The sequence below is a fragment of the Monodon monoceros genome, unplaced genomic scaffold (genome assembly GCF_005190385.1).
Source record: "Monodon monoceros isolate NGI ecotype Baffin Bay Population unplaced genomic scaffold, NGI_Narwhal_1 Super_Scaffold_1, whole genome shotgun sequence".
In the NCBI taxonomy this organism is placed as follows: domain Eukaryota; kingdom Metazoa; phylum Chordata; class Mammalia; order Artiodactyla; family Monodontidae; genus Monodon; species Monodon monoceros.
The window spans coordinates 66,217,912-66,233,242 of NW_021703765.1; the positions used below are offsets into that span (position 1 = coordinate 66,217,912).

The 15,331-nt window shown below is 39.9% G+C and overlaps 1 protein-coding gene across 3 annotated transcripts in view; it reads left to right on the plus strand.

Annotated features, from left to right (window-relative positions):
• The window catches only part of PITPNB (phosphatidylinositol transfer protein beta), a 61,798-nt gene that overhangs the window by 33,143 nt on the left and 13,324 nt on the right, over positions 1-15,331 (plus strand). For all 3 annotated transcript variants that reach the window (XR_003793565.1, XM_029222952.1, XM_029222941.1), the window contains exon 8: positions 6,981-7,058. Coding sequence is in view for 2 of the 3 variants with exons in the window: in XM_029222952.1 (XP_029078785.1) it covers positions 6,981-7,058 (78 nt within the window). In the remaining variant the exon portion in view is untranslated. The remainder of the gene's footprint in view (positions 1-6,980; positions 7,059-15,331) is intronic.

Here is a 15,331-nt window from a genome sequence, read left to right on the forward strand (position 1 = left end):
TCTACTGTCATTTAAGGAAATAAATGCATTTATGTTAAGCAAAACTTTCCTAAACATATTGTTTATGTTTTAGGCATACGCAGTTTAATTTTAAAATATATATTTAACAATCATCTTTAATAAAACTGACTTGTTGGTATGTTGAAACTTATTTCATTGGCTTTAAGAGTTTAAAGTGTCTTCATTTTTAAATGCTATACTATATAAACATATAATAATAAATATAATGTAACAGTAACAAATATATTGTATATTTGTGTATGAAACACAGGCTTATCCAAACCAGTAGCCTACTGACCCCTGAGAGGAGGGCTGGGGAGTACCCTGGGCTCTCCAGGAACCCAGCCTCTGGAGCCCAACTATTTAGTTTCCCTGTCAGGTTGTAGGAGATGGAGACTGTCACATCAGGCTTTTGGTTGTAACTTCTTTTCGTAACTGAAATTCTGAGTTTTTTTCTCTTTCTCTATCAATTTGCAACCTTCCAAAGGCTTTGGGGGTCTGCCTTCATAAACATGACAGAGTTGGCAGGCTCTGGCTGTGATTCGGACAAGATGAGAAGGAATGGAGGAGGTGATTACTCTAGCTGTGCTCTAGCCCAGCAGTGCTCTAGGCTGTGGCCACCTTTCAGCACAGAGCTCTCCTGACAGCGTCTGTCCTCCCCTGTCCGCCAAGCTCGCCCACCCCAGGTCTCTGTGCAGCGTCTCTATGAGATTGAAAAGATTACAAGAAAGTGTTCTGTTTGGGTGTGTAGGTTTGACTGCATTTCTCAGTTCTCAGGGCAGTTGTTTAAAAATTCAGCTTTAAAGATTCATTGGTGGAAAGCCAGTAAGGATTAATGAGAGCGTTGAATTAGAGAATATTTTTTAATGCAGTTTTGTTCCTCTGAGGTACATTCAGTAACAGAAACTAGGCCAACAAGTTATTGACAATTAGTGGTCCTTTGGGAATCTGCTTTAATGAATAGATAAGAATGATTTGTAATTAGCATAATAATTATATGCAAATGAATGCTTCTGAATTGCTCTAAAACACTTCTGAACTGTTTAAACAGCCCTCCTGAGATCTTGTTACTCTATTAATTTGTGTAGCAAATCTTTTTTTCATAGATCATGCAAAGATAAACTTCAGTCTAGCCCCTGTCCGAATTATTATGAATTCCAAGGTGGTAGGACCTGAATTAATGAGATTTACTTATACTACATTAATGGTACTCTATGGGAACCTGAAAGGGTGAGGAGTCACTGGGGAGATGTGATTAAAAATAGGAAAGAAAACTGCTTATTTGAAAATAACTGTTGAAATGAGTTTCTTAAACAAGTTAGTAAATGGTTTCTCTTTACACCTCTGTTACTTGGAAAATTTAATGCAAACTTTTTTTTTTTTTTTTTTTTTTTAAATGGACTTCCCTTTTAGAGTCTGGCTTGAGTTTTCTCAGCTCCAGTTAGCTATGCACTGGGTCAATGGTGATAGGATCTGGGAACTCCTTTTTTCTAAGTGCCACAGTACTGGAAAATACAGGGCAGTGCTAATAAATGATGATGTTTGTTTATCTACATGTTTAATTCAGCTCTTTCCCCCATCCTGGTCTTTACTTTTAGGATGTGATTAGAAGAAATGAGCTTTGCTAAGTTGAGCAGCAATACCTGTGCATTTTAAACTTAATGATTATCTTTGAGCTATTTGAATAGACACCTAATTAATCATCTTGTGCTAAAGGAAGGCATTTTACAGCAGCTGCAGGATCCTAATATCTCTCTCAAGTTTTTGTTTACCCTGTAGAATTGTTTCTCTTTGGGGAGAGCAGGTGTCAAGGAGTTGCGAATGCATGTGGATTGGGCACTCCTTTCCTTTCCTTAGTTTACTGTAACCTCACCTGTGGTAACCAGGCATGGTTCTTTAAGCAGTTTCTGGTATCTGGAGCTCATCTCAATTTTTCCACAAGCTGTTAAGAAGCTCTTACCAGCCTACCCCCATCACCTCCTCACTCCCCCATTTATAATAATGAGTTCAGTCTGGCTCTAGGACATTGGGTTGGCTCAGCACAGATTATTTACTTGCATTTTGGGGGATAGCCACTATGCTAAAAGATTCATAAAACTAATTTTTTTTTTTTTTTTGCGGTACACGGGCCTCTCACTGTTGTGGCCTCTCCCGTCGCGGAGCACAGGCTCCAGACGCGCAGGCTCAGCGGCCATGGCTCACGGGGCCCAGCCGCTCTGCGGCATGTGGGATCTTCCCGGACCGGGGCACGAACCTGTGTCCCCTGCATTGGCAGGCGGACTCTCAACCACTGAGCCACCAGGGAAGCCCCGTAAAACTAATATTCTTTGTCTTCAAAATGAATCTGGTTTCTGTTGAGAGTTTCTATTGAGAACTGTAGTGAGTAACAGATGTACACCCAAGAGGTAGCCCAACTTTTGTATTCTAGTGACAGAAAACAGTTATTTATAAGAATTTAATTAATGTATTCTGTGGCTCTAGCATGGAGTCTCAGTAATCCATTTATTTACCATATTTTATTTTATTTGTTCTCCAAAGGGTGTCTTGACTTGCCTTTTTTACTTAAATAAGAGCTTTCAATTAAATAGAGCTGTATTAACACTTATCTGAATCTACCTTATGCTGATACCATTGTGTTTTTCTGTTGTTCAGGCGCTAGCATTGGTGGAGCAAGCAGTGTCTGGGGACATTACACCTAACTTGATAATGATGGTTTTACTAAACCCTTCCTTATCCTGACCAGGCCTCTGGGCATTATACAGACAATGAAAATTTGATCATAAAAATTTTTAAACACAGTGCACCTTAGCAATAAGATTTTTCTACTTTTAAACATGATTTTAAAACTCATTTTAAAAATACATTTCCTTGGCCTAGTGAATTTGCTTTCTTTTTTTTCCCAAGGATTACAGAAAGTGCATAGCAAATTCAGCCTTCAGAATACCCAGGAGCTGAAGACTCAAGTAGGCTACAGCTGTCTTCACCCACAGTATTCTAAAAGAACTAATGAGATGAGAAGTCTGCAGCTGGTGGCAAGCACAATAAACCATGAGCCAAGGGCTTCTCTTCATCAGAGCCTCCCCTTTCCCCACGGGATCCCAAAGGAGACAGAATACTAACAAAGCCAGCAGGCTGTCTCATTCCACACTATTGCTCATTTGCAGCTATAATTGGTAGCGGAGGTTGCATTCTGTATGCTGAAACTGTCATACATGAAGGAATATATTTGTTCATTGTGATACGGATATAAATCGGCCAGTTTTCATATACAGAAAGACCAAACTAGCTACCCAACAATAAAATTGTAGCAAAAAAGATACTGTTCAAAAAATTAAATGTTTGTTATAGAGATACAAAACTGAGGTTGTTAAAACCACACCTGCTTCCTGCTTTTTAATATCTTGCTACTTAATTCAACTGATTAAACATTTACGTATTCAAACTAACATTAAAAAGCACAAAAAAATTCCTAGGTTTTGACAAGATGCATTATCCTCATCTGTCAGGGTTAAGGTGCTGTTGTTAATAATTGGGTTTTGTTGCATTTTCAGTATATCCTTAACGTTTGCTGCTTTGTATTCAAGAGAAAAAAGCGGAGAGGGAAGACTGGGTTGAGATATATGTATATATGTGTATGTGTGATATTTTATATGCACACACTCATGCCTTATAGGAAAATCCACTTTGGTATCTCTGGTGCTGCTGCTTCTTGGTGTTTTTGAAATGTGTTTTGCTTATCTGGCTTTTGTGGACACCCTTCTGCTGTCCTCCTGTGTGCTGGACTAGAATGAGCCCAGGACAGAGGGTAAGAAGGCTTGTGTTCAAGTCCTCAGGTAGGTGAGCCTTTGCCACCTTCTTGTTGGATTGTGGTTTCCTCATTTGTGAATTGAAGCGACTTGGGTGGTCTTCAAGGTGCAGTTCACCTCTATAATTTTGTGAATCCGTAGTTCAGAAAAGTTATTCAGTGAACAGCACTAATAATGAAGGCTCGGAAATAAACTTTCAGGATCAGTATATTAGGTCCAGAGTGGAGAACTTTTAAAGTGTTATTCCATGTTCTTCAGTTAATTAATCTATGTCAGATAGGCATTGAAAATCCCTTAAGGTGTCGCCGTGGTATGGAGCTGGGTGGGGTTAGGAAGGAGAAAGGAGTATTGTCCAAAAGTCCATCTAATCCAACAGCTTACATTTTCACATTCACTGGTGCTGTAATCATGCTTAGACCCACCCCCTGGGGTGAGTCACCCCTTAATTAGTTTACCTCTACATGAAAATAATTTATGCTGGTACAATTTTTAGACCAAGCTCGCTTTTCTTAAATTAGTTCTGCCTTGGTTTATGTACTACCCTTATTGTATACTGTTAGCCCTACTGATACTTGTGTACACTTTGGTTTGTGGATTTTGCTTTTTCTTTCTCTTGGAGCTGGTGAGTTTAGCATCCTCAGAGATAGTTCTGCAGTCTCTGTTTCGTCAGATTTGTCTTCCAGTTGTGGCATGTTTTATTGGCTTAGTGTTTTCCTTCTTAATGGTACATAAAATAATGGAGCATCCTGTAACTGGCAGCCTCTTAGATTCAGGAAATGTGGTGTTTACTATTCAACTCATGCCAGGCTCCATAATATCTTCGATTTTGTAAAAAACAAAAACTTGAGCATCATGCCCACAGTAAAGTCACACCCCAGTTAGTAAAAAAGAAAAAAGGAAGTATTTTTCCTTCAAATGGGATGAACTGTTAAATGTTAAACACTGGTCAGACCTCTGGGCATTATACAGATAATTAAAATTTTATCATAAAAAAATTTAACACAGTGTTCTTTAGCAGTAAGATTTTTCTACTTTTAAACATGATGTTAAAACTCATTTTAAAAATACATTTCCTTGGCTGGTGTCGGTTGGTTTCAATTCTTTCTATAACTCTCCTCTCCATTCTCTGTTGGCAGTCAACATGTAGCCCCTGGGGTTTCGATTACCGTTTCTTTGTCTCTCTTGCTTTGCTCCCAGCTAGACTGATTTTCTAGGAGCCAGAACCAGGTGTTGGCTCTCCTTGTGTCCTTAGATCCCTTAGACTGCCTCTTAGCTTAGCATCCTGTGCACTGCATGGTGCATATGTAATGCACCTTTTCTGTGATGGCTGTTCAATAAATAGACCTTGAATCGAGGGAGATGATGTCAAAAGTGATTATTTGATATAATGTTAAATATTTTCAGTTTTGGAGGAAATGGAGCTTATCTCTGGGTTTCCAAGCCTCTGACCTAGAAGAAAATGTGTTATGGGGTTACAAGTATTTGTTAGTAGGACAGCTGATTTCTCACTGTGAATCCAGGTCTTGAGACCACCTGTACAGTTGATTCTTTTCTCAGTCAGCAGTGAAGTTGTTAATTTTTAGGGTGCGGTTCTAAATTGGAATTTAAGAATTCATGTTAGCTGACAGTAATTGAACTTTCTGCTGATGTGCCCAGACACACCAGCTAACTCCAGTTGTCTGACTCCTTGCAGTTGGCTCATCCCAGTTTGTCATTCCTGGACAGTGCTGACTGACCTCGTGCCTGTAGCTGCGCCATGTTGCGTATTTTAGCAGTAAGGCTCAGCATGGCCAGCCAAGTTTGCCTGTGTAATCGTCTTAACCCTCTGGGGGACCTTTTTGTAGCTTCTTAGAAGACAGCGGTTAGGAGTTCAAGGTTACACATTTGCCCAGTTATCTTTCTTTAAAGTTTTATTGTCTACCCGAACCTCACTCTTCTCCTTCCTCACGTAATTTATTTATAACTTTCTCTTTAGGAATTATTAACATGTCATACACATTTACTGAATAACTGTTGAGTCTTGATTGGCTGCTTCTCAGCATGTTTTCTTTGATTTTGAAAGTTTGTATTATGCTTTGGCATGTGTTCAGTGCTTGCACTGCCCCTATCTGTAAAACAATGATTTTTTTTTTCATATTGACTTGTCTGGGCATTTTTCTCAAAGTATGTGGTCCCTACATAAATGCTGTGAAGGACCCCTGGTTTAACAATTCTGCTCAAGAAGAAAGGGGCTCTCCTTTTGTAGTATTTTCAACTGACCTCTGTTCACTGTTACTGTTACAACTCATTTCTTTTTTTAAATCTGGATGTTAGCTCTTCAAAAGTAGTTTTTTAATTTCTATCTGTAGATTGTGTGTATGTATGTGTGTAATGACCAAAGAACTTTTGTAAAGCAGATAGGATTAAAAAGGTTTACTCCTTTCATGTTTTCCATTCTATCAGAAAGGATATTAAGGGAAACAGTATTTACACACCAAAACCTCCTATAAAACCTAGATTTTAGGGCTGTTCCCTATGGCATGATATAACTGAGTCCCACATGGAGTCGTAAAGCCCTCGCTCACCTCACTTGGCATTGCAGGGCTGACACGAGTGTAGTCCCTAAGGTTTGCCTATGTACCCATGGCTCTCCACGAACAAGGCTTTGGAGTGGCTGGCCTCCTAACTCAGGCACCCACCGCAGACCCAGCCGTGGCAGAGCTCAAGGGGATGCCACAGCATCCATGGTTCTGATCGGTGTTCCCAGTCATGGGGGTTGCTCTCCAGCAGGCATTAGAGTCCAGTGTCTTCACCTATGGGTGTTGTGAAAACTGGTATGGGCCGGCTTTATTTCTTGAGTGTGATTATATGTATATCAAAATACTGAAACTGTTGAAAAGTTTTGGAAGATTTCTTGGAGATAGCTATCCAGCAACCAGTCATGGTGGACTGTTAGTCAGGACTTTTATTACTTTTTATTATGTAGTTGTTTTGCTACAAGGTAAAAGCTTAAAGCAAAGAGAACCAAACTGAGAACTTAATATCGTATAGAAACATTTTCCTGCGCTTATGCAAAGCACAGTAAGCCCCGTCAGTTTCTGTCATGTGTTTAGTAGCTGCAGAGGGCTGTTCTGGCAAGGTTAAAGAATTTTCTCTGGTTTTCTTCTCTGCTTCTGACTTTGTTTTGCTTTGCAGGACTACAAAGCTGATGAAGACCCAGCGTTATTCCAGTCAGTCAAAACCAAGAGAGGCCCTTTGGGACCCAACTGGAAGGTACTGGATGCTGACCTTTCTGACAGGCAGAGTCTTGGCAACAGAACACTTGACAGGTCCTGAGTCTGGAAGAGCTGGTGACGTTTAAGTGAAAAACAGAAATGGCACAAAAATAGTTTTATTTGTGATAAGGACTCACAGCCAGTTGCAGTTGGCCAGCAAGTCTGTGCTGCATTAACAAACAGAACAGAGCCAGGCTGTCACTTTCAGCATAATGCTATTCTGATAACTCTTAAAAGAGACAAGTGATTTAGTCTTTGGGGATTGTAATGTTCTCTTTTGAGACTTGAAGCAGTACAAAAATCCATGTTAAGTGAAGGTTGATAGTTTAAATTTAGTCTTGGTAAAAACTGAACAAGTTCCCCTTCCCCGGTCTCATGTTCCTGGCCTTTTAATAGTTATATTTCGGAAAGCAGGGCACCAGAGAACAATTTTGATGGCAAGTAGTTGTTTTCTAATAAAAAGCACATCCTTACTTTATTCATGGAAGTAAGAAAAGCAATGTTAGGGTAATAATTTAAATTGCTATAGAAATATAATGGATTTTAAAGACATCCGCTAAACTAAATGACAGCCCCTTAGAGAAGGCTTAATGTGTTGATGGCAAGTTATTACAGCTAATTTGACAGGAGAAGAGGAGCATAAAAACCTAAACATGCCCAGAGCAGATTTTCCGCCAACAGGGTTTTACTTGGTAACCAATCTGTTTATGCTGAAGCCAGTCACAGGTCATCGATAAATGATGTCTAGGATTACTGTAACAGCCCCACAAGAAGAACCCAGTGAGTGGTTCTCCATGGGTGTTGGACTATTTTGGACAGTCTTGCACATCAATTAAAATGAAGAATGAGTCTGACTTTCTTCTGTAAGAAATGATTCATAATTATTTTCACATTTGTTCTCTGGATAGAGTTTGGTTCAAGATTCTCTCAGTTTAATGGCCATGACTAGAGACTTTTAATACCCAGAAAGTGATATATGTCACTTAAAAAAAAAAAATTAAGGAACAAGTTCAGTATGCATGTTCTAAATTTACTCTCATGGATTTAAAAAAAAAAAATTCCCCACCCCTTTCAAGATTTCTCACTGTGAACTTTAGAACTCACCCTGAGTCAGAGGAGAAGCCTTTCTCTGAGATTTAATACTGGCCTTAAAAGAGAGTGCTGTGCTAGAGCAGACAGGTGTCTGCTTCTAAGGTTGCCATATCTTCTGAAAGGTCTTCTGGCCCCAATAAGTACCAGCTCTTTAGCTGATGACAGTTTTCAGGGAATAGAGGGCCATGAAATTGAGGCTTGGAGGTGGATTAAATGTTGAATTTTCTTCAAATTGTCAATTTTTCAGGTATAAACTTGAAAAGGTGATGCTATATTATGTGGTGGGCTATTGTGTCTGGGTGCACATCTTTCCTGTAGGACCTCCTAACCAGTTTTATAACAGGCAGCAAGGGTAGTTTGACACTATGACTTTTACCTGATTTCCAACCTTTAGGAACTTGGAATATGAGTTTTACTGCTTTTTTATTTATGATTTTTACCTTTTTAACTAACATTGCTTTGTCTTTTATTATCCATTAATGGTTACTTAAAATTCTAGAATAGTTTCGTTTTTAGAAATTGTGAAATTTTGCATTTTCTCAGGTTGCAGTATGGCAAATTATTGCCCCCATTTTGTGTGTGTGTGTGTGTGCGTGTGTGTGTGTGCGTGTGTGGTGAGGGGGTTAAACAATAGCTTATTTCTCAGGGAGAGCGCTGGCTGGTAGTGATACCATTCTACCTATTTGCCTGTCGGTTGTTGACTTGAGCCAAAAGATGGTAGGTGCAGCTACTCTCATAAGTTGGGTTACTGTTTAACTGAATTTCAGTGAGTTACTGTGATCTCAGAAATGACTCAGGGAGTCAAGAGTAAGTCAGAGGAGAAGTCTTCCTCTGAGATTTAACACTGGCCTTAAAAGCATCGCTTACTGCTGAGATAGAAACTAAAGAGTAAGAAGGATTGACTAGCTGGTGATACAACATACAGAAAAACAGGAACCTGTGGACTGACTTGCTCTTATCAGCATCTCCTGCAGCTGTTCAGCAGGCCCTATTTGCCTGGCACCAAAGGGAGCACCAGGGAAGGATAATAGTTGAAGGTTTCTTTACTTCTGAAATATGAGAATAGGGAAGAAATACATGGTACTTAAGGCAAAAAGGAAGAAGAAACCCTGTTCTGGACCCACTCACCCAGAATCGTATAGAAGAATGCTCCAGTCCAAGTGCTGCCTGGTGGTTCCTCTGCCGCTCCAGAGGCCCTCCATACCCCTCAGCGGAGACTCACCTTACCAGCACACATTCCAAAGGGTAGTCACAGCTAAGTGCACACCCCGTGATCGCTTTGAAACTTTCCCTTACTTATCCCACAGTGATATTTTCCTTCTGAATCATTGCAGTATTTAATGCTTGTCTGCACCAGACTGGATGAGGGAAAAGAAGCCTTTTTTTGGTGCCAGGCATTAGACAAGGTTGTATTTAATCTTCACAACCTTCCTGTGGGGTAAATACAGCTGCTTCACTTTATAGATTAGAAACTTGGCCAGAGAAATATGGATAATAGTTACAGGAGAAGCGTCTGCCGTTTCTGTAGCACCTGATTCAGTGCTAGTCACAGAGATGTGTAAGGCATGGAGACATAGCAGATTCTGGCTCTTAATCCAGAGATCCCGGCTCACCAGTCTGCACCATTTTGCCCTCCTGCATCATGGCAGTTGTGTGGCTCTCTTATTCATGGTATTTTCCAGAATTTGGTCCTTCTCTTAATACCTGTCATACGTTTCCAGTGGTCAGGGAATCTGTTAGGTGACAGTGGCACTAAGGGAGATCCATTAAAAACCCATCGTGAATCTATCACAAGTTGTGACTTAAATAACTTAACCCTAACTCTGAACCTCGGTTTCCACACCTCTAAAATGGGAATGATATTAGTAACTGCCTCAGAAGGTTTGTGTGAGGACTAAATAATGAATGTTATAATCCCAGCAGAGAGGAAGTGCACAATAAATGGTAGCTTTTATCATTGTTGTCATGCTTTTGTCTTTGGAAATAAAAATCCTCTATCATCTCCTGGGGTTAATGAGGTCAGTGAATATGCTACCCTATTTACAACACAGTTATTCCTTTTCTTTGTCTAGTGTCCAGGGTTCCCTTGGTTCTGGTGTCTGGGGATTGCCGAACATGTCCTGGTTCACCTGTCCTTACCCCTCGTGGTTATGAGTGCTTAATGAGTGCTTGACTCAGGTCAGCCATAAAGCAGAGGCCACACAGTTTAGAGAGCCTTTGCTAGCAGGGGATCACGGGATTGCCAGGGAATAGATTTTCATATTACCTGTATGTGTTAGGAGTACAGACATTTTTTTAGTTTATGGTATGATACATTATTTTTTTAAAACTACAAACCCAGAGGTGCAGACCTTAGTTGTATACGTATTCATTTTCCCTCTAAAAAAAGAATTTTTAAAATCTGAGCATGTGAATTATATTTTGTTATTTAGGCTTCAACACTTGATTAAGTGACTCTGCATAGTAATAGGAGAGTGATTTATGACCTATAAAGATTTTTGCTTCAAGGCAAAATTGTGCATTTCTCATGGATGTAAATGTCTTCTGTGTAGCACCACACATGCACGTGTGTGTGTGTGTGTGTGTGTGTGTGCGTGCACGTGTCCATGTTTTGGTTCATTTTATGTTTCGGGGGTTGTGATGTTGGTATGACTACCAGTACCAATGGTTTACCCATTTGCATGTGGATTCCTTTAGCTCTCCAGTTTGCCTTCTCTGATGAGGTGAGGAGTTGTCATTTTAACCAACTGAAACAACACTTGTGAAGATTACGGCAAGGTCTCATTTTTTTCTTCATTTAATCCAGATGCCTCATGAAGACTTCAGCCTCTATGTCTACATATATATGACAGTTAATAATTAGGCCTATAAAGGTCTTTGTAAGAGGCTTTGCCGAAGCATCTGCAGAGCCCTTACAGTGCTTGACATGTGTCTGAACATTGGGGTATTAGGGGATCAGGTCGAGTAAAGAAGTTGATGCAGAAATTGTGGTGGCTTTTATATTATCTTTTTATATATCTTTATATAAATATTCTCTTTCTAATCATAAAGACACGTGCAGTTTGTCTTCTATGTCAGTTAATTCAATTTTATGTAAAAGCTCTGGCAGTTGGAGCTTGGCCTTGCAGAGCAGTTTGTTGTACAGTTCACCTGCGTGGTCACGCTTTAGATTCCTTTTGGACTTATCGCGGAGGCCGTTCTGGATTCTCCAAGCCGGTGGAGGGCAGCCATCTCTGGGTTATGGGGATGCTGATTTGTTTCCTGCTGTGCTGCCAAGACTCCTTTCTCTTCTCCCCCCACACCTGTGAAAAGAAGGCAGTTTTGGTTGTCTGTGGCCTAAAGTAGAGATACCACAAGGTTCTGTTGGCTGAGGATGGGAAGAATGGAAGTAGGGGATGAGGGAGAATTTGAAACCCCTCAGTGGAAATCTCTTTGAGGTAGAGACCAGCAGGAAAGCAGCCCAGATCATCCATCCTCGTCCTCTAGAGGCTAATGAGCACTGTCTCTTACTGAGCCGCCCGAGGAGGAGGGCTGAGGGCGCTCTCCTGTGTCTTCATCTAGACCTGGCTCTGAGTCCAGGAGGGATGTGAAGGCATTTTAAACGTGCTCCCTCCCTGTAATCTCACATTTGAAACCCCATAGTGGGTGGTATAAAGAGGCTTAATAATTAGTTTCTAGTTGACCACACTGTGGCTTATGTATACTAAAGCAGACCTTAGAACATGGCTCATTTTTTTTTGAGTACTTGGTTTGGCAACTAGGTTTTTAATTCAGTATAAAAAATAGGCATTTTGCCCTTAGTATGTATCAATTATGCAACTCCTAAGAGGACACCGAAAAAGCCGTTCTGTGTCTTCCAGAAGCTAAGTGCCCCAGGAGCGGTACATGATTAGTTCTAGCTTTATCTCGGGTACCGAATGCCTCTGTTCTCAGGCAGAGCCGAAGGACTAGGCGTGGACGGATGGGATGTCTCACTCAGGTTCAAGGAGTGATTTGACAGGATGGGCCTCTTGCGGAGTGTCTTCCTGACAGTCAGGGCCATAAAGTTTTCATGAGTTCCACTTGAAGCGTGAATTTGTGATTTCAGTTGTACTTGGTGTCCCTCCTGGAGTAATTGGACACAAGCATGAAGCACATGCTTAGTAAAGTTCTGATTAGTAAAATGGGTGTGAGCTACAAAAATACTAAGTTTGGAGGCATGGAAAGTGTGACTGATCATTCTCTCACAGGCAGTAAGCTTTACTGTCTATTTTTGTGAAATTAGTTTAACCTACGATTAGTTTAATCTTTTGAACTTTATCCCACGTTTACTTCTTCCATTTAACAGTTAGCACTTGCCCAACCAGTTAGGAATCTCCTGCCCTGAACCCTTCTGAGTCCTTTGTTGATGACCTGCTCACGGAACTTGGTGTGTCCTGCGTCAGGGTGGCGGTTCACGGGTTCATACTCCCTTCCTTCCCCCACCTCCTCGCCCCCCGTCACTCTCTGAACTCTCAGCCGTAGGCTCTGTGTCCGGCTCACTTGATATTTGCAGTGCTGAGCACGGGGTTTGCTCATAGTAGATACTTACAGATACTTAGTAAGTATTCGCTGAATTCAAGTTAACTATCTTAAACCAAATAAAAATCAGTGTTGGACTTGCCATGTACTTACAGAGAATATAATGTCCAGTGTTGGTCTGTCCAAATGGCTACCAAAATCTAAACCAAATTGAGGGAATGGCTGTGAATTGTAGCATCAGGCTTTGCTTGAAATTTCGGTACGCATACTCCACATACATTCTGTAATCTTGTGTTGATATTTACTGATGGGGGCGCTGGCAACAGCCACAGCAGTGCATTTATTTTTAACTTTCTTAGTGAACTCTGGGTTGGAAACTTAACATTACGAAATCAGCAGCTGAAATTGAGCGTTCAGATTGCCTAAAATTGAAAAATTGAAATATGAAGGGAGCATGAGCCTTATAAAAACTGCTGTGTCCTTGCAAAATATTAACGCTGGTTAGATGTAACTTATACCTATTCTGTCTTTATCCCAACACGTTTTAAATAGGAAAAAGTGTATGTGCAGTTGACATGTAGGATGAAGCTGTGAGAGGACTACATTTTTAGGAAATGAGTTTGCAGAATGCCTTTGGGTGGTTTTTTCCCCCTCTTTTGCATTTGTGTGTATTTGTTTGTCACAGATACGAGGAAGTAGTTCTTGTGGAGAGCATGGGCTGATTGCTCACCATTCCAATTAAACACCCTGCGTTTTGTTTAGTTACGTTGTGTGGCTTCAGTATACATTACTCTCCCTTAGGCCTCATCCACATACCTCAGAGTAACCTAATATGTGTTGTTAAATTAAAAACATGATTTGAGCTTAGGGGTTTCATTTATAGTTAGAAAAGTGAAATGTAAGGAATTCAGTGAATACACAAACTATTTAAATACAATTTTAGAAACATTTCACAGCGAGCTGGTATTACAGATGAAATTTAAAATCGTGTAGAGATGGGTGATCATTTTGGGTTCTTATGTTAGCCCATGACTTTATTTTTTATAGAACTTCTGATTCTTATCTTTTGGTGACCAAACATTCTTTACCTTTTATTTTCGATTGTTTTTTTAAATTTTCATGCTATAATCTGTATAAAACTTGATTTTCATTAGCAGAATAATTTTATTTACTGCTACATTAGGTTAGGAAGTGTTAGGTTTGGGCTGGATTGGAATTAGGTGTGAATGATCTGAATTTAGATTTTGCCTTTATTTGCTTTGGGGTTATTTTTTCAAATGATGGAGGAGGAAAGAATCAGAAAACATTTGTATTGTTTAAGGCCAAAGAGGAAACTTTGCTTTGCGCCAGCAAAGAGCCCCCTGAAGGCTGAAACTCCTTTGGGTTCTCTGGATTCTAAAACGCTGCTCTGAATGTGGGGTAGCAAATACTTGTCCCATTGAGATTTTTCACATTTTTTTAAAGGTTGCACATTTTTTCACAAGAATACTTCTGATAACTCTGAAGCTGATAATACTTTACATGTATACCTTGTTTTTGCTTTAGAAGTTTAAGATGAGGAAAAATTAAATGTGGGCTGAACTAAAGTTACGTATTAAAGATATTAATTCAGCTTTTAGCTTGATTTTGTTTAGCTTTGACTTATGAAACATCAAAAAGAAAAGAAGCAGGAAAATATTTAGATTGTTTATAGTCAAAGATGAATGAAGATTTAAAATAGTACCCAGATAATTTAGGGCGAAGTAAATCTTTGTCCTAAAATACTCAGCTGAAGGCAAAAACTTTTTTAGAGTCTGTTTTTCAAGCGTGTTAATTTTTTTTTTCTGATTATAAAATAATACGTATTTATGAAGTTTTGAAAATAAAAGTCAGTTGTAGTCTCAGCATTTAATTACCGCTGTTTGTTATATTTCTTAATTCACATAGTTTATTTTGCTGTAGATGTTTATATTATACATAGATACCTATTTATATTGGTATTATGATTTTTTTTTCTTCACATTCTTTGAAAAGATGGTTTTTAATGGCTGTATGCATAGTAGCCGATTGCTTGGAAGAACTATGAGGTATTTCACCAACTCTCTTTCAGTGGGTGTTTAGTAAGTCCAAGGTTTCGCTGTTCTGAAAAAATCTACAGTGTTATTTTCTTACCTGATGAATTGGGATGCATTTCTGAAAGTGGAATTATCAAGTTAAAGGGTATATGGTATATATAGGATACGAGCAGCTTTAAAACTTTTTAATTACATAGTGTCAGACCCCACCCCGGAAAGATTATGCCAAAAGGATTCTTTTACCTTTTATTTACCACATGTAGTCAAGTTTACTATTTTCTGTGTCATCATTAAAGAGACTTTTATTTATTTGTTTGTCTGTTTATTTATTTATTTATGGCTGTGTCGGGTCTTCGTTGATGTGCCCGGGCTTTCTCCAGTTGTAGTGAGTGGGGGCTACTCTTTGTTGCGGTGCGTGGGCTTCTCAATGCAATGGCTTTTCTTGTTGCGGAGCATGGGCTCTAGGCGCACGGGCTTCAGTAGTTGTGGCACACAGGCTCAGTAGTTGTGGCACGTGGGCCCTAGAGCGCAGGCCTAGTAGTTGTGGCGCATGGGCTCAGTTGCTCTGCAGCATGTGGGATCCTCCTGGACCAGGGATCAAACCGGTGTCTCCTGCTTTGGCAGG